This window comes from Haliotis cracherodii, unplaced genomic scaffold (assembly GCF_022045235.1).
Source record: "Haliotis cracherodii isolate W230 unplaced genomic scaffold, xgHalCrac1.p SCAF_4, whole genome shotgun sequence".
Taxonomy (NCBI): Eukaryota; Metazoa; Mollusca; class Gastropoda; order Lepetellida; family Haliotidae; genus Haliotis; species Haliotis cracherodii.
In genome coordinates, this window is record NW_027266297.1 from 54,812,592 (window position 1) to 54,831,094 (window position 18,503).

The 18,503-nt window shown below is 41.9% G+C and overlaps 1 protein-coding gene across 1 annotated transcript in view; it reads left to right on the top strand.

Moving 5' to 3' along the window:
* Window positions 1-18,503, top strand: part of LOC139480568 (KICSTOR complex protein SZT2-like) — a 131,255-nt gene that overhangs the window by 98,191 nt on the left and 14,561 nt on the right. The window contains exons 48-56 of the mRNA XM_071263711.1: window positions 1,112-1,271; window positions 2,170-2,312; window positions 4,818-4,988; window positions 6,488-6,749; window positions 7,393-7,469; window positions 8,764-8,940; window positions 13,279-13,526; window positions 16,961-17,156; window positions 17,450-17,663. Coding sequence (XP_071119812.1) covers window positions 1,112-1,271; window positions 2,170-2,312; window positions 4,818-4,988; window positions 6,488-6,749; window positions 7,393-7,469; window positions 8,764-8,940; window positions 13,279-13,526; window positions 16,961-17,156; window positions 17,450-17,663 — 1,648 coding nt within the window. The remainder of the gene's footprint in view (window positions 1-1,111; window positions 1,272-2,169; window positions 2,313-4,817; window positions 4,989-6,487; window positions 6,750-7,392; window positions 7,470-8,763; window positions 8,941-13,278; window positions 13,527-16,960; window positions 17,157-17,449; window positions 17,664-18,503) is intronic.

Below are 18,503 nucleotides of genomic sequence, written 5' to 3' on the forward strand. Positions count from 1 at the left end.
CTCAGCTTTGTTTTGAGGCCAGTTTCAATCAGGCATTAATAACACCAATATCCTTGTCTCCATTGTTGCGTGCCATCACAAATACAACCGGAACATCTTGTAGAATTGGGACTTCCTATGCTCATCTGAACATGTTTTGCTGCTGAAACATCATTCATGACTGTCTTGTGATTCGTTTAAATACATTGAGGGCTCTCTTGGAAGAAGATATTATTTTGAATGTAGATCTATGCTGGAACTCTCCTTCAAGCTCGGGGGCACGGGTGGCCCAGTCGTCTAAGGCGCCGCGATTCGCTGTGCAGAGTTGCGTCCCTTGGGTGCGCCAGAAACCTAGGATTGTGGGTTCGAATCCCGGTTCGCCCCGATTATGTTTCAAGGTTTGTCAACACCATACCCTTGCTCGTGGGTTTCTCCTAAGTGGTAAACATCAGGGACCTGCATCACTTCGGGCTTTCCTCCCACATTAAGCTGACTAAGCTAACTGGAATACTGTTAAAAGCGGCGTTAAACCCAACTCACTCACTCACTCACTCACTCACTCACTCCTTCAAGCTGGTGAGTGAGGGACATGCTGTGGTAAGTTAGTGATAGGAGAGTTGGAGCTGGTGATGTCACTCCTGAATGTGAAGCAATGGTGGTGAATTGGTATAGTGTTTAGTGTAAATAGAATGGAGATACAGTATACCGGAAAATTAGGTGATGAATAAATATGTGAGGTCAGTTTTGACTTGTTGAACCTGAAGTGACTGTTGACCGTGTTGCATGACATGTGTATTCACGTGTAGGTGGATGATTGGTGTATGTGACTTTTGAAACATACAAGTCTGATGTAACTCATCTAAATGTGTGTACTCAGCTGCCTGACTCGTCTGATATATATTGTCTAAATGTGTGTACTCGACAGCCTCTTTGGTCTGATGTATCTCGTCTAAATGTGTGTACTTGACAGCTTCTTTTTTCTGATGTGTCTTGTCTAAATGTGTGTACTCGACAGCCTCTTTCGGTTGATGTATCTCGTCTAAATGCATGTACTCGACAGCCTGACTCATATGATGTAACTCGTCTGATGTTTCCATCTGATGTAACTCGTCTAAATGTGCCTACTCGACAGCCTCACTCATCCCTGGAGACTTCACTTGATATGAACGTGTCACGTCAGAGGTCGATGGACTTCATTCTGATTGGTCGAGATGTTGAACAGTGGAAGACGTTTGTGTATGATGGCTCTGTGATGGACCAGCCACCATTTACGTCAACACCTGTCACGAAAAGTGAGTTTGTAAAACTGCCAGCTTCCATTCTCTTGCTTGCACTGTTCCCCAGGCACATCTTAGCACCATGACTGACATTAGTCTGTATTGAAGTAAGTGGGTTATGATTGACACAGACTAACGTTGGTCATAGCGCTAAGATCACTTCATGGAAAGAGGGTCCTGGATTGAAAAAATGTTTTGGAAACTCAAAATTTTGTATATGCAATACTTAATCTGACTTTGCATGACAGAGTAACCAGTCATATGGAAAAATTTGTTGTTCTTTAACTTCTTTTGAGTAGTATATATATTTACCTCGTATAGATATGCCCGTGAAGATCCAGGGTAGAATAAATCTTTAGCAACCCATGCTTGCCTTAAGAGGTGACTATGCTTGTCGTAAGAGGCAACTAACTGGGTCGGGTGGTCAGCCTCGCTGACTTGGTTGATGCATGTCATCATACCCAATTGTGTACATCAATGGTCATGATGTCAATCACAGGATTGTCTGGTCCAGACTTGATTATTTACAGACCGGGGTCATATAGCAGGAATAGTGCTGAGTGCAGCGTTAAAAAATGAACAACAAACAAACAACATGAGATAAACTTTCATCTTTCCAAAAACAATATACATTCTATATGCTAGTGTGCTGATAATTGAGGGAAAAAAGTGTAAAATGCTTTTGCACTTATCAGTTGTCTGAGTTTCGAAAATAGGCTATGATTCATGACTGCAGATGAACTTAAAATGTGTTATAAAAATATTTAACACTCCCATCTAGTTTATGTTGTACAATAATAACAAAACATTTCACCAGAGATCATGAGTTGAAAGATTAAAATGTCTGTTTTACAATAATAGATGAATAGAAATAATACAGTAGTTGTAAGATCTTTTCTATTTTCCATCACAGCCTACCAGACAGTCCAGAAGTTCCAACCTCTTTTGTCTGCCGACGGAGCGAAGAGTCAGGAACTCGGCAGATTCACCTTGACCCTGGAGAACCCCTTCGTCCCAAGGCAGAGGCTTCTCATCATCTTCGTCAAGGATCGACAGGTGGGATGTGATCATGTAGCTGTGTTAGTGTTAGGATCAGACAGTTTGGATGTGATCATGTAGCTGTGTTAGTGTTAGGATCAACAGGTGGGATGTGATCATGTAGCTGTGTTAGTGTTAGGATCAACAGGTGGGATGTGATCATGTAGCTGTGTTAGGGTTAGGATCAGACAGGTGGGATGTGATCATGTAGCTGTGTTAGTGTTAGGATCAGACAGGTGGGATGTAATCATGTAGCTGTGTTAGTGTTAGGATCGACAGGTGGGATGTGATCATGTAGCTGTGTTAGTGTTAGGATCAGACAGTTTGGATGTGATCATGTAGCTGTGTTAGTGTTAGGATCAGACAGGTGGGATGTAATCATGTAGCTGTGTTAATGTTAGGATCAGACAGGTGGGATGTGATCATGTAGCTGTGTTAGTGTTAGGATCAGACAGGTGGGATGTGATCATGTAGCTGTGTTAGTGTTAGGATCAGACAGGTGGGATGTGATCATGTAGCTGTGTTAGTGTTAGGATCGACAGGTGGGATGTGATCATGTAGCTGTGTTAGGGTTAGGATCAGACAGGTGGGATGTGATCATGTAGCTGTGTTAGTGTTAGGATCAGACAGGTGGGATGTGATCATGTAGCTGTGTTAGTGTTAGGATCGACAGGTGGGATGTGATCATGTAGCTGTGTTAGGGTTAGGATCAGACAAGTGGGATGTGATCATGTAGCTGTGTTAGTGTTAGGATCAGACAGGTGGGATGTGATCATGTAGCTGTGTTAGTGTTAGGATCAGACAGGTGGGATGTGATCATGTAGCTGTGATAGTGTTAGGATCAGACAGGTGGGATGTGATCATGTAGCTGTGTTAGTGTTAGGATCAGTGGTAAGGGAAAATTGTGTCATTGAAATTTTCTGCCAGTATATTATTATCTAATGACTTTAATTTTTAGGGTGCATAGCAGGGATCCGGAAATATGTTTTTGCCAATCGGACATTTTCATTTTTGTCATGCCCACCTCATATCTGAGGTGCTGGATGTTTATGCATGAATTAAAAGAATAAACTTGTTACTTTCTTAACATATATACTAGATATATATACAATTTATTAACAAATTCAATGACACATAGACCTAATATATACAATTTCAACCTATTTTTGAAACTGTCCTGTTGGCATATTTTAAAATGTCTGGTTTGCACTATTTCAAATCAGTCATTTTGCAGTCACAATCGGACAAGTCCAGCACACAGACTGGTTTCCGTAATCCTGGTACATAGGTGTTCCAAATGCCCAAGGAACAGAAATTTGCTGTGCAGAGTTGCATCCCTTAACTGTGTCAGGAACAGCTTGAATTCATGATCTGCCCTTGTAATGATCTTTCGTTTGTCATCCTCATGCATCTAAGTGTCACCAAAATTGTTAATATCTACTGTAGGTGTAACTTCAGGCCTTCCCCCTACAAATCACACCTTGTAAGAGCTAAGTAGAATTCACTCACTCACTCACTCACTCACTCACTGAAATGGGATTTAATCTCAACATATAGAGTGTAGAGCTAGGAGTCATAACAAGGTCACTATAAACTATTTAGCAATATTTACTTTATTGATATGATATACTGCCAATATATTACCTAGTGGGTTGCGGTACAGTATATAGAAAGATATATTTCGTTCAAAAATTGATTCATGGCAACACCTACCGTGATCCATATTTAAACAGTTGCTGTTGTCAGCATTGCAATATATGGTATGTGGTCCTCACAGATGTACTGATGGTGTCAACTTCTTTATTATGACATAAGTGTTTCTCATAATAAAGAAGGGTGGTCGGGTAGCCTAGTGGTTAAAGCGTTCGCTCATCACGCCGAAGACCCAGGTTCGATTCCCGACATGGATACAATGTGTGAAGCCCATTTCTGGTGTCCCCTGCCGTGATATTGCTGGAATATTGCTAAAAGCGATGTAAAACCATACTCACTCACTCACTCATAAACAAGAAGCTGACATCCATCTTCCTTATATGTGTATCACTTTTAAATGCCTTTCAATGACCAAACTGTGAGGTTTGCCTTCAGCTGTGGGTGTACACGTACAACTGGGATATATGGTACGTGGTACTCACAGATGTACTGATGACTCCTAACTGTGAGGTTTGCCTTCAGCTGTGGGTGTACACGTACAACTGGGATATATGGTACGTGGTACTCACAGATGTACTGATGACTCCTAACTGTGAGGTTTGCCTTCAGCTGTGGGTGTACACGTACAACTGGGATATATGGTACGTGGTACTCACAGATGTACTGATGACTCCTAACTGTGAGGTTTGACTTCAGCTGTGGGTGTACACGTACAACTGGGATATATGGTACGTGGTACTCACAGATGTACTGATGACTCCTAACTGTGAGGTTTGCCTTCAGCTGTGGGTGTACACGTACAACTGGGATATATGGTACGTGGTACTCACAGATGTACTGATGACTCCTAACTGTGAGGTTTGACTTCAGCTGTGGGTGTACACGTACAACTGGGCCGGAGACGTGACATCCCACCTGGAAGAGAGGATCAACAAGCTGGTCAAGTGGAACAATGACCGGAGCCAGGTGCTGGGCAGCATCATCAGCCAGAAACTCGGACTCTTCCACCACAACTCCTTCTCCGATGTCACCAACACCCAGGTACAGCATCTGTTAACATCATCAGCCAAGTTTGCACAGTCAGTGAACATCATCTGTTTGCGTGATCTGTTAGCGTGATCTGTTAGTGTATGTAATCTGTTAGCGTAATCTGTTAACATAATCATAATAATTAGTGTTATCTGTTAGCATGGTATGTTAGCATGATATGTTAGTGTAATCTGTTAGTAAAACCTGTTAATATCTTTTATCAGGATCTGTCAGCATAATATATGTTAACATCTGTTCGCATCATTTGTTTGGATCATATGTTAGCATCTCTTGTTGGGGATCAAGTCAATTGAGCCCATTACCCCATGATTGTTGCAAGAGTAGTCACAATAATGTTACCTCCCTGTGTTGCCCACAATAATGTTACCTCCCTTTGTTGCCTACAATAATGTGACCCTGAGTTGTCTACAATAATGTGACCCTGTGTCGCCTACAATAATGTGACCCTCCCTGTGTTGCCCACAATAATGTTACCTCCCTTTGTTGTCTACAATAATTTGACCCTGTGTTGCCCACAATAATGTTACCTCCCTTTGTTGCCTACAATAATGTGACCCTGAGTTGTCTACAATAATTTGACCCTGAGTTGTCTACAATAATTTGACCCTGTGTTGTCTACAATAATGTGACCCTGTGTTGTCTACAATAATGTGACCCTCCCTGTGTTGTCTACAATAATGTGACCCTGTGTTGCCCACAATAATTTGACCCTGTGTTGTCTACAATAATGTGACCCTGTGTTGTCTACAATAATGTGACCCTGTGTTGCCCACAATAATGTTACCTCCCTTTGTTGCCTACAATAATGTGACCCTGAGTTGTCTACAATAATTTGACCCTGTGTTGTCTACAATAATGTGACCCTGTGTTGTCTACAATAATGTGACCCTGTGTTGCCCACAATAATGTAACCTCCCTTTGTTGCCTACAATAATGTGACCCTGAGTTGTCTACAATAATTTGACCCTGTGTTGTCTATAATAATGTGACCCTGTGTTGTCTACAATAATGTGACCCTGTGTTGCCCACAATAATGTTACCTCCCTTTGTTGCCTACAATAGTGTGACCCTGAGTTGTCTACAATAATTTGACCCTGTGTTGTCTACAATAATTTGACCCTGTGTTGTCTACAATAATTTGACCCTGTGTCACCTACAATAATGTTACCTCCCTTTGTTTCCTACAATAATGTGACCCTGTGTTTTCTACAATAATGTGACCCTGTGTCGCCTATAATAATGTGACCCTGTGTCGCCTACAATAATGTGACCCTCCCTGTGTTGCCCACAATAATTTGACCCTGTGTTGCCTACAATAATGTGACCCTGTGTTGACTTCAATAATGTGACCCTATCTGTGTTTCCCACCATATGGTGATTTTCATTTTTTTTTCAATCATTGTCATATTCTTTATGGTCAGGTTAATTGGCACTCTCAATGGAAATGTTGTTAAGTCTACTCTTGTTTCATGTTGGTTTACTCCTACCAGGATGTCAGCCAGCTGTCCGACTTCGACAGCCTTATCAAGCACCAGGCCCCACCCCAGCGTGACACCCAGCGTCGACACAGCAGCATGTCAGCCCGCGACCGCGGCATCTCTCGTATGATGAGCATCTTCAGACCGTTCGACAAGACATACAAGAATCTGCAGCCGCCCCGCCCTCTACAGAACACCACCCTCATGTCTCTGCGGGACCCTGTATCCGTGCACGGCAAGCAGGCCCAAGATATACGCAGTCAGTGTCGGAGAGGTGAGGTGCAGGGTTTTTTCATGATCAGGGAGGCTGTAGATAGTTTTGTGTTCTACACTGGGTCCCCAGGTCCTTGTTTTTGCGTAATGACCTTGCTATGAATAACTACATGTATCATGTATCCAGTATCTCATCTTTGTCTGTCAACCAGTTCTCTTAAAGTCAGTCAGCTTCATAATCCAACTAAGAGAAAACAAAAGGTCTCCAATTGTTCCTGTTTACTGGTAATTACCTGTTTATTCCCGGCTTCAATATTAGGTTTATTAGGCTTGGACACGTATTTCACGTGACCGTCAGTCCCTGTGGACCGGCAAATAAATGACCTTATAATATCTTTGTTGTTGAACAAAACATCGGCTATTATCAATAAAGAATATTTTTTGAATGAAGTCAGCTTGTCTTTTATCATTAGGGTTTCCCATTGTCTATTTGAGAGTGCAAGGAAATAATGTTTTGTTTTGCTTCAAGGTTAAATATCTATTTCTAGCGACCTAATCTTGAACCAAAGTGAAATATTCAAAAAAAAAGAGAAAATTGTGACAAAACTTTGTGTGAGTGATGTGTAGATCTAACTACTGGTAAGTTTCTTCCAAGGACCTTGAACAATGACAGTGTTGATTTGATCTGGGATATTTTGTTTCAGACACTGACCGACTGGGCAAGCTGAGGCAGCTGTATGTGGGATGGTTACAGAAGAATGTTGCTAACCCACCAGTCTCTGTAAGCTTTTTTGTTTGTTTGCGATCTAGTGCCATGTTTTACGTTTACATTAGAATTAACTTCAGTACAAGTATGTTAAGAGCAGGGTTTTACATAACGCATAAATGTGAGTCCTGTATGCACAAATGTTGAGATTGGATGAAGAAAAAGAATATACTGCGTCCCGAGGGACACACAAGAATATTCTTTGTACCTACAGCACATCAAGAACAGTTATGGGTGCTTGTCATTTCATCCATCAATCATGATCACTGTCCACATGATCATTGATTCATTCCTGGCTCTAAAGTTATTATTAAAACGCACTGTACACAACGCCATTTCATTACTCTACAGGACCCTTATATTGCCTGTGAGACCCTTAAAAATAATTATTGCGGGTCCCCTGGACCCCCACTCTTGTAGTCAGTGTAAAACCCTGTTAGAGTCTGCTGTGTAATGTAGAAAGTAAATAGTCTCATTCCTCTCATGACGTACCCGTGAAGATCCGGGATAGAATAGGTCTTCAGCAACCCATGCTTGCCGTAACAGGCGACTGTGCTTGTTGTAAGAGGCGATTCAGGCGATCGGGTGGTCAGACTCGCTGACTTGGTTGATGCGTGTCATCGATCCCAATTGCATGGATTGATGCTCATAATATCAATCACTGGACTGTCTGGTCCAGGCTCAATGATTTACAGACCACCGTCATACAGCTGGAATATTGCTGAATGCGGGTTTAAACAACAAACCAAACCAAACCTCTCATGATGACCAAGATGGGTGCTTGTTTAAGGAGATATCATCTGTTTCATGACAGATCCAGATCACAGTTCATATGTGATCATCTGCCCATCCAGTGCCAGGAGTGCCATCCAGACACATCAATTATTAATAGCTGGCCAATGCCGGACACTCATGGCTTGTGTGACTATGTTGTTATTGCTACAACTGCTATTGCTCTTAAACTTTGGACTAGATATACAATAGTCTGGGTCTGCAGCTATCTTGTCCTCAATGTCCTCAAATGTCCTCCCTCTGTACAGGACTACCTTCCCCTGCTGAAGCAGTCTTCTTGGCTGTTCCAATACTGCGCCACCCCCCTGTTGTTCTAATGTCCCCCTGTGGGTCTGCAGCTGTCTTGTCCTCAATATCCTCAAATGTCCTCCCTCTGTACAGGAGGACTACCTACTCCTGCTGAAGCAGTCCTCTAGGCTGTTCCAATACTGCGCCACCCCCCTGTTGTTCCATTGTCCCCCTGTAGGTCTGCAGCTGTCTTGTCCTCAATATCCTCAAATGTCCTCCCTCTGTACAGGAGGACTACCTACTCCTGCTGAAGCAGTCCTCTAGGCTGTTCCACTACTGCGCCACCCCCCTGTTGTTCCACCCACAATGGCGACAGCGAGTGGTGGAGAAACCCATGGCCTTGGTGAGACAGGAGTCGACAGTCACACTGAGTCCTCCTCCTGAGAAACCAGAAGGATCCAAATCTGTAAGTAGCTTTCATGGCGAGACTTCAATGGAAGGTACAGTTGTAGGCTACAAATCTGTAAGTAGCTTTCATGTCGAGACTTCAATGGAAGGTACAGTTGTAGGCTACAAATCTGTAAGTAGCTTTCATGGCGAGACGTCAATGGAAGGTACAGTTGTAGGCTACAAATCTGTAAGTAGCTTTCATGGCGAGACGTAAATGGAAGGTACAGTTGTAGGCTACAAATCTGTAAGTAGCTTTCATGGCGAGACGTCAATGGAAGGTACAGTTGTAGGCTACAAATCTGTAAGTAGCTTTCATGTCGGGACTTCAATGGAAGGTACAGTTGTAGGCTACAAATCTGTAAGTAGCTTTGATGTCAAGACTTCAATGGAATGTACATTTGTAGGCTACAAATCTGTAAGTAGCTTTGATGTCGAGACTTCAATGGAAGGTACAGTTGTAGGCTACAAATCTGTAAGTAGCTTTCATGTCCAGACTTCAATGGAAGGTACAGTGGTAGGCTACAAATCTGTAAGTAGCTTTCATGTCCAGACTTCAATGGAAGGTACAGTTGTAGGCTACAAATCTGTAAGTAGCTTTCATGTCCAGACTTCAATGAAAGGTACAGTGGTAGGCTACAAATCTGTAAGTAGCTTTCATGTCGAGACTTCAATGGAAGGTACATTTGTAGGCTACAAATCTGTAAGTAGCTTTGATGTCGAGACTTCAATGGAATGTACAGTTGTAGGCTACAAATCTGTAAGTAGCTTTCATGTCGAGACTTCAATGGAAGGTACAGTTGTAGGCTACAAATCTGTCAGTAGCTTTCATGTCCAGACGTCAATGGAAGGTGCAGTTGTAGGCTACAAATCTGTAAGTAGCTTTCATGTCGAGACTTCAATGGAAGGTACAGTTGTAGGCTACAAATCTGTAAGTAGCCTTGATGTGGAGACGTCAATGGAAGGTACAGTTGTAGGCTACAAATCTGTAAGTAGCTTTCATGTCCAGACTTCAATGGAATGTACAGTTGTAGGCTACAAATCTTCTACATAAAAATTGATATATTCTTGAATTTGAATTTCATCAGTAGGTTGGTCATGACTGTGATGTCTGTAATAGTTGATTGAATGCTGAACAAAGGGTTTACTTATGAAGTGATGATTATAGGGTTACATGTGAAGCTGATTAGTGTAATACTTGCTTTTGCTTTGGATATACAAACTTATTATTATATCCTAAAATCAGTACAACACTCGCAAACTTGTTTCATAATCATGATAATTTCTGTCAAATATGATCAGTTATTTCAATCAGATATACGAGTGCAGGATGTCATATGGTACATGGAATTTGCATGGTATGATGAATTACTATCCTTTACTGATTTCCAAGGGAGATGTAAACAGATATTTTGTATTGGCTACGTACGTGATCGCTGTCCTGGTCATAGATTGGTCAATTAATGTAAGTCATAGCATGAGGTGTACATGTACAAATTGAACCCAACGTATTCTATTTAAGATAACTTTTTTCTCAAAAACAAAAACCTTTTTGTGAGTTGTAAGTGAAAAGTGTCAATTATCATGTCCTAATGTAGCAATAATTCATTGTGACGTCACTTTTCAATTGTGACATCACAAAGGTGTTATATATTTATATATATATATATACAAACACAGAATATTGCCTTACTTGCACACTGATAGTTTGTCTGATCAAGTCTTACTGTTTGACTGTTTGGCATTTTGTGCAAGAAAAAGACATTTTCATATAACTCGATGTTTCACATTTATGGCTACATGCAAATATTGGTGATGTTTTCCTCCAAACGTTTTTTCACAAGTTGAACAAGTGTTATTATTTTCTTGCACCATGGTGCTCACTATAAAGATGGTTTCCAACATTCTATTTTTTTATTAACTTTTTAACTGAACTAATGCTTCAGAATGATATTAAATAAAATATATAATCTGCTTTTTTATAACAAATATATTCATAAAATGAACAAAACATTGCTTTACTGCTTTAATCAACTCATTTGAAGTTAATGAATAAGTTGGTCACCACTTGATGGCCGTGATCGACTAGATGTTGATGGTCAACATAAAAGATTTGTAGTTTGATCACTTTATGATTTTTGAAAGAATTCTTTTGTGAAAGTCTGCTGTCCAGCATCTATCTCAACAGTTTATTCAGTGAGGTATACGACAGCCCGGGTTCTGCTGTCTGTGGACTGATGTGTGTGTGTGTGTGTATTTCAGTGTAGTCCCAGCTGTGGGCTACATGTGCCCTTGTTGCAGTACTTTGGGGAAGTAAGTCAGCGTTGTAGATTGCTGCCAATGTTTCGTTCCTTGCAGTGGTTCTGTCATCAAACACCTCTGTTGTCCTCATACTAGACATTCATCAGCCTTACGTTTCATTTGAAGCTGGTACATCCATCTGTTCAGTATTCAGTTCTAGAGTCACATGTTTTCATTTTGTCCTCCAAGACTTGGTTCCCCGTTTTGTTGATGTAATTATGTTCATTGAGTGTGAGCAGGAGATTCTACTAATTTGTAAATACCCATTACTTCAGTGAGTAGATGCTACATTGTTCATAGATGGATTTATCATATAATGGATAGTGTTATCAAAGCGATAAACCCATTTAGATAAACTTGGTATCATGATCTGTTAAATGTGCAAATGACGTCATCCAAAAGGAACTACTTTATAAACTCTACACATAAATGTGATGTCATCTTTCTGAAAAACCATAGCATTCCCAAAATTGTATTTACGTTCCTTGCCGTGTATTAGCTTACTTAAACAAACATGGCTGCCAGTCCTTTGGCACTATATAATATATGGACCGGTTCACTCAGGCACTGTATTCCTAAATTTGAAGAAGGACATTATATGATAAAGAGATTATTGCCCTTTTGTGTTTCAGTATCGTAACTATCATATAGTAGACATAGACAGTGTGTATTATGCTCACCAAAGGTTCACATAATACAATATTTGTTCCAAATATGTTATACTTACGACACTAAACACAATCGGCTCATAATCTGTATAGATAACACTGTCAGTATGTTATTAGTTAGATTGTGAGATTCTCTTTGTGCATGGACCCGTGAAGATCCGGGGTAGAATAGGTCTTCAGCAGCCCATGCTTGCCGTAAAAGGCGGCTATGCTTGTCGTAAGAGGCAATTACTAACAGAATCAGGAGGTCAGGCTCACTGGCTTGGTTGATGCATGTCATCTTATCCCAATTGTGTGGATTGATGCTCATGATGTCAATCACTGGATTGTCTGGTCCATACTCGATTATTTACAGACCACCATCACATGAGAGTAGCTGAAATATTGTCGAGTGTGGCGTTTACAACAAACAAACAGACAAACAGAACAAACTCTTTGTGCATGATATCATCATGGTTGGGGCATATTTTAAAAGACATTCTGAAGGGGGTCAGCATTATCAGATTTTCTAATTTCCTGTTTTTATGACATTATGATTTTGATTTTACTGGTTATGCTTGTGTTTTGTACCACCCTAAGACGGAGGTAGAAATGATATCCAGGCCCTTGAGCTTTTTGTCAAATATGACAAAATGTGAATTGTATGTTCCAAATGGCCCAGTATATAGCAATGATATCGGAGAAGGTCAGTCCATTCAACATGGGAGGCACAGTTTTATAGGGCTTTACAATTTCCTTTGCAGAGTTATGTCCCTTATGCATGCCAGGAACCTATGATCTTGGGTTTAAATACCCTATTGGTCCTGATTATGTTTTTTAGGTTTGGCAGCATCATACCCATGTTCTTGCTAAACCAATAAGTCCTACATGGCTTTGGGCTTCACTGTTCAAAGCTGTGTTACATCAAAATCTACTCACAAATAATACAATAACAGACTTCTGGAAAATGTTCTAATATGTGTTTTACGTTGTCCATTTGAATATTTTTGGACAGGAATCTCACTTGGTGCTTTAACAATTTTACATGCATGCCTTGATGGAAACTATCTCCATTGCAACACCAACGGTTTTAACATACCACATAGGTCCTAAGAAGCATGCTTTTCTCATGCTTGTCTTGTGGACATTTTACCAACAAATTGATATTGATTATCACATCATAAAAAGAAAGGAATGATCACCTAAAATGTACACTCTAATGAATAGTTTACAAAAAAATTATTATCGTATTCTTGCCATATTTTTGTTGGAACTATTTCAGGTAAGTAATTATATCAACAGATATTGTTAAATACACTTACTGAAAAAAGGACACAATGTTACAATGAATAAAAATGTATTTCTTTTATTTTGTTTTGTGATCCAAAACACATCTCCTGCTATTCCAGCGGTCTCGCCACAGTTCCGGGGCCTCGGTAACCAGCCTGAGAACCAAACGCTCTGACAGTCAGGACGGGAGGAAGAAGTCTGTGACCCCCCAGGACTCTCCTGAGGTCCGCCCCAAGCCCCCCGACCCCTCCCTGGATGAGGCATGGCATGCTGAGCTCCGCCGCAGCTTCATCAACCAGTACAAGAGCTACCTGAAGGACCTTGGGTTTGTTGTCATCAAAGTGCAGCACGCTCCGTCAAAGAAGAGGTAGGATTTGTGGTAGAAAGTTGAATGGATATGTTCTCTTTGGTTCCATTATTGTCTGCCCCATGGTGATTCTATGGTACATCTTCAGACAGACATGCTACATTAGAACATAGCTAACATTGTGTCAGTTTGTGATACAAGTGTCCCGTGTTTTGTGTAAGGTACAGCAAGGTGGTGTCCCCAGACGGACATGCTACATTAGAACATAGCTAGCATTGTGTCAGTTTGTGATCCAAGTGTCCCGTGTCTTGTGTCCGGTACAGCAAGGTGGTGCCCCCAGACAGACATGCTACATTAGAACATAGCTAGCATTGTGTCAGTTTGTGATACAAGTGTCCCGTGTTTTGTGTCCGGTACAGCAAGGTGGTGTCCCCAGACAGACATGCTACATTAGAACATAGCTAACATTGTGTCAGTTTGTGATACAAGTGTTCTGTGTCTTGTGTTAAGGTACAGCAAGGTGGTGTCCCCAGACAGACATGCTACATTAGAACATAGCTAGCATTGTGTCAGTTTGTGATACAAGTGTTCTGTGTCTTGTGTTAAGGTACAGCAAGGTGGTGTCCCCAGACAGACATGCTACATTAGAACATAGCTAACATTGTGTCAGTTTGTGATACAAGTGTCCCGTGTCTTGTGTCCGGTACAGCAAGGTGGTGCCCCCAGACAGACATGCTACATTAAAACATAGCTAGCATTGTGTCAGTTTGTGATACAAGTGTCCCGTGTCTTGTGTAAGGTACAGCAAGGTGGTGTCCCCAGACAGACATGCTACATTAGAACATAGCTAACATTGTGTCAGTTTGTGATACAAGTGTCCCATGTCTTGTGTCAGGTACAGCAAGGTGGTGTCCCCAGACAGACATGCTACATTAGAACATAGCTAACATTGTGTCAGTTTGTGATACAAGTGTCCCATGTCTTGTGTCAGGTACAGCAAGGTGGTGTCCCCAGACAGACATGCTACATTAGAACATAGCTAACATTGTGTCAGTTTGTGATACAAGTGTTCTGTGTCTTGTGTCCGGTACAGCAAGGTGGTGTCCCCAGACAGACATGCTACATTAGAACATAGCTAGCATTGTGTCAGTTTGTGATACAAGTGTCCCGTGTCTTGTGTAACATACAGCAAGGTGGTGCCCCCAGACAGACATGCTACATTAGAACATAGCTAGCATTGTGTCAGTTTGTGATACAAGTGTCCCGTGTCTTGTGTAACGTACAGCAAGGTGGTGCCCCCAGACAGACATGCTACATTAGAACATAGCTAGCATTGTGTCAGTTTGTGATACAAGTGTCCCGTGTCTTGTGTAAGGTACAGCAAGGTGGTGCCCCCAGACAGACATGCTACATTAGAACATAGCTAGCATTGTGTCAGTTTGTGATACAAGTGTCCCGTGTCTTGTGTCCGGTACAGCAAGGTGGTGTCCCCAGACAGACATGCTACATTAGAACATAGCTAACATTGTGTCAGTTTGTGATCCAAGTGTCCCGTGTCTTGTGTCCGGTACAGCAAGGTGGTGCCCCCAGACAGACATGCTACATTAGAACATAGCTAGCATTGTGTCAGTTTGTGATACAAGTGTCCCGTGTCTTGTGTTAAGGTACAGCAAGGTGGTGTCCCCAGACAGACATGCTACATTAGAACATAGCTAACATTGTGTCAGTTTGTGATACAAGTGTTCTGTGTCTTGTGTTAAGGTACAGCAAGGTGGTGTCCCCAGACAGACATGCTACATTAGAACATAGCTAACATTGTGTCAGTTTGTGATACAAGTGTTCTGTGTCTTGTGTTAAGGTACAGCAAGGTGGTGTCCCCAGACAGACATGCTACATTAGAACATAGCTAGCATTGTGTCAGTTTGTGATCCAAGTGTCCCGTGTCTTGTGTCCGGTACAGCAAGGTGGTGCCCCCAGACAGACATGCTACATTAGAACATAGCTAGCATTGTGTCAGTTTGTGATACAAGTGTCCCGTGTCTTGTGTCCGGTACAGCAAGGTGGTGCCCCCAGACAGACATGCTACATTAGAACATAGCTAGCATTGTGTCAGTTTGTGATACAAGTGTTCTGTGTCTTGTGTTAAGGTACAGCAAGGTGGTGTCCCCAGACAGACATGCTACATTAGAACATAGCTAGCATTGTGTCAGTTTGTGATACAAGTGTCCCGTGTCTTGTGTCCGGTACAGCAAGGTGGTGCCCCCAGACAGACATGCTACATTAGAACATAGCTAGCATTGTGTCAGTTTGTGATCCAAGTGTCCCGTGTCTTGTGTCCGGTACAGCAAGGTGGTGCCCCCAGACAGACATGCTACATTAGAACATAGCTAGCATTGTGTCAGTTTGTGATCCAAGTGTCCCGTGTCTTGTGTCCGGTACAGCAAGGTGGTGCCCCCAGACAGACATGCTACATTAGAACATAGCTAGCATTGTGTCAGTTTGTGATACAAGTGTTCTGTGTCTTGTGTTAAGGTACAGCAAGGTGGTGTCCCCAGACAGACATGCTACATTAGAACATAGCTAGCATTGTGTCAGTTTGTGATCCAAGTGTCCCGTGTCTTGTGTCCGGTACAGCAAGGTGGTGCCCCCAGACAGACATGCTACATTAGAACATAGCTAGCATTGTGTCAGTTTGTGATACAAATGTCCCGTGTCTTGTGTAAGGTACAGCAAGGTGGTGTCCCCAGACAGACATGCTACATTAGAACATAGCTAACATTGTGTCAGTTTGTGATACAAGTGTCCCATGTCTTGTGTCAGGTACAGCAAGGTGGTGTCCCCAGACAGACATGCTACATTAGAACATAGCTAACATTGTGTCAGTTTGTGATACAAGTGTTCTGTGTCTTGTGTTAAGGTACAGCAAGGTGGTGTCCCCAGACAGACATGCTACATTAGAACATAGCTAGCATTGTGTCAGTTTGTGATACAAGTGTCCCGTGTCTTGTGTAAGGTACAGCAAGGTGGTGTCCCCAGACAGACATGCTACATTAGAACATAGCTAACATTGTGTCAGTTTGTGATACAAGTGTCCCGTGTCTTGTGTCCGGTACAGCAAGGTGGTGTCCCCAGACAGACATGCTACATTAGAACATAGCTAGCATTGTGTCAGTTTGTGATACAAGTGTCCCGTGTCTTGTGTAACGTACAGCAAGGTGGTGCCCCCAGACAGACATGCTACATTAGAACATAGCTAGCATTGTGTCAGTTTGTGATACAAGTGTCCCGTGTCTTGTGTAAGGTACAGCAAGGTGGTGTCCCCAGACAGACATGCTACATTAGAACATAGCTAGCATTGTGTCAGTTTGTGATACAAGTGTTCTGTGTCTTGTGTTAAGGTACAGCAAGGTGGTGTCCCCAGACAGACATGCTACATTAGAACATAGCTAGCATTGTGTCAGTTTGTGATACAAGTGTCCCATGTCTTGTGTCAGGTACAGCAAGGTGGTACCCCCAGACGGACATGCTACACTGCTTGATGATGACCGGAGGTCAAGTACGGTGTTCAGCCTGCAGAAGACGTTCCAGTCCGGCATCATGATGATGGAGATTGGGTTTCGAGATGCCTATTTCTGTGTCAAGATGTTCGTCTTTGATGCTCAGAGTCTTGGGACACCAGTCAACCAACAGGTGGGCATATGGAGGGTTGTAGTTTTTTGAAGACCCTGGGCAAGCCTTCGGGAGTCATGGTGATGCCCTCTTCAAAAACCAAGTATAAAGCATAAAAGTTAATAAAGAAAAACAGATAACTTACAGAACTTTTCAAGTGTGAAATTTGAGAGTTGGCTGATATAGGTGAATGTCAGTCTATGTATTTAGGCTGACGTTCAATCCAAGAAGTTGAGATCTAAACTTCGACTTATGATCTTTTTTATCATCTCATTCGTAGAATATTGTATAGGCATGTGTTCGCATGTTGCCAGATGCGGCTGCTGTTTGTGGATGAGTGTGAGAAGTGCAAGGACCTGATCCACGTCCACTCCTTCGCACACGACTTCCACCTGCGCTGCATCCAGACATACCTCAGCGGCGAGGCCTGCGTCTTCAACCACGGCTTCCACCTCACCAGCTTCCTCTCAGACTTCATCCGCATCTACCCCTACCCGCCCAGCTTCTCCCGCAACTTCCTCCGTCAAGGTAGGCCTGCCATTGCTGACTCTCACTCATGTTGATAGTCCTGGAAGAAGTCAACTCCTTGATATTTTGGGCTAAAAGAAGTCTTGGTTGCCCCATGTTTGTTTTAGAAACTGTCTTGAGGTTTGGGTTGTTCAAATTAGCCTCGGCTGATTGTATGTGATATATATATATCATCACTCTGTGCTGTAGATTGTTGATCATGCTGTGAGTGTGAGAGTTAGGCTGGGTCTCCACAGTAATATTTGTAATAAATGTGATCATTAACGCATCAAAACTGGATATCGATTATTCCGAGTTTTAAATTAACTTCCCGATCGCAAATATGTTGGGTTTGTAATCTTGTTTCTTATTGATTAATTTCTTTTTTAATGACAAATGAAATGTTCTCATAAAGTTTTTGTGCCATTCCACTCTCCTTCCCAGAATTTTGATCATGACATTGAAGACGAGAACATACAAATATCATTGTCCTGTTTTCAGCATCATGCCTTTAATATTGTTCATGACACGATGATATTATATGTTGTATGAATACCTTATGTTTACAATGTTGTCTTGTATTTTCAACAAAAGGTAAGTACAAGGTTAGTCTTTTTTTTTCAATATGCTTCAACAGGGGGAAAGGGTCAAACATTGCACGATTGTGACAGTTGTCCTTGTATCTGGGGGTTGGGGGGTTGATAGCAGTATTGCCCCCCGGGCTATGCATGATTTTTTACCTGTACAGATTGAATTTCCACAATTTTCAGGGTCTATGGGCCCTAGGGCCAAACTTAAAAACATCCTAGGTTTATTACTGTGCTGTCAACCACTGGTTGCCTGTCCAGGATCAATTATTTA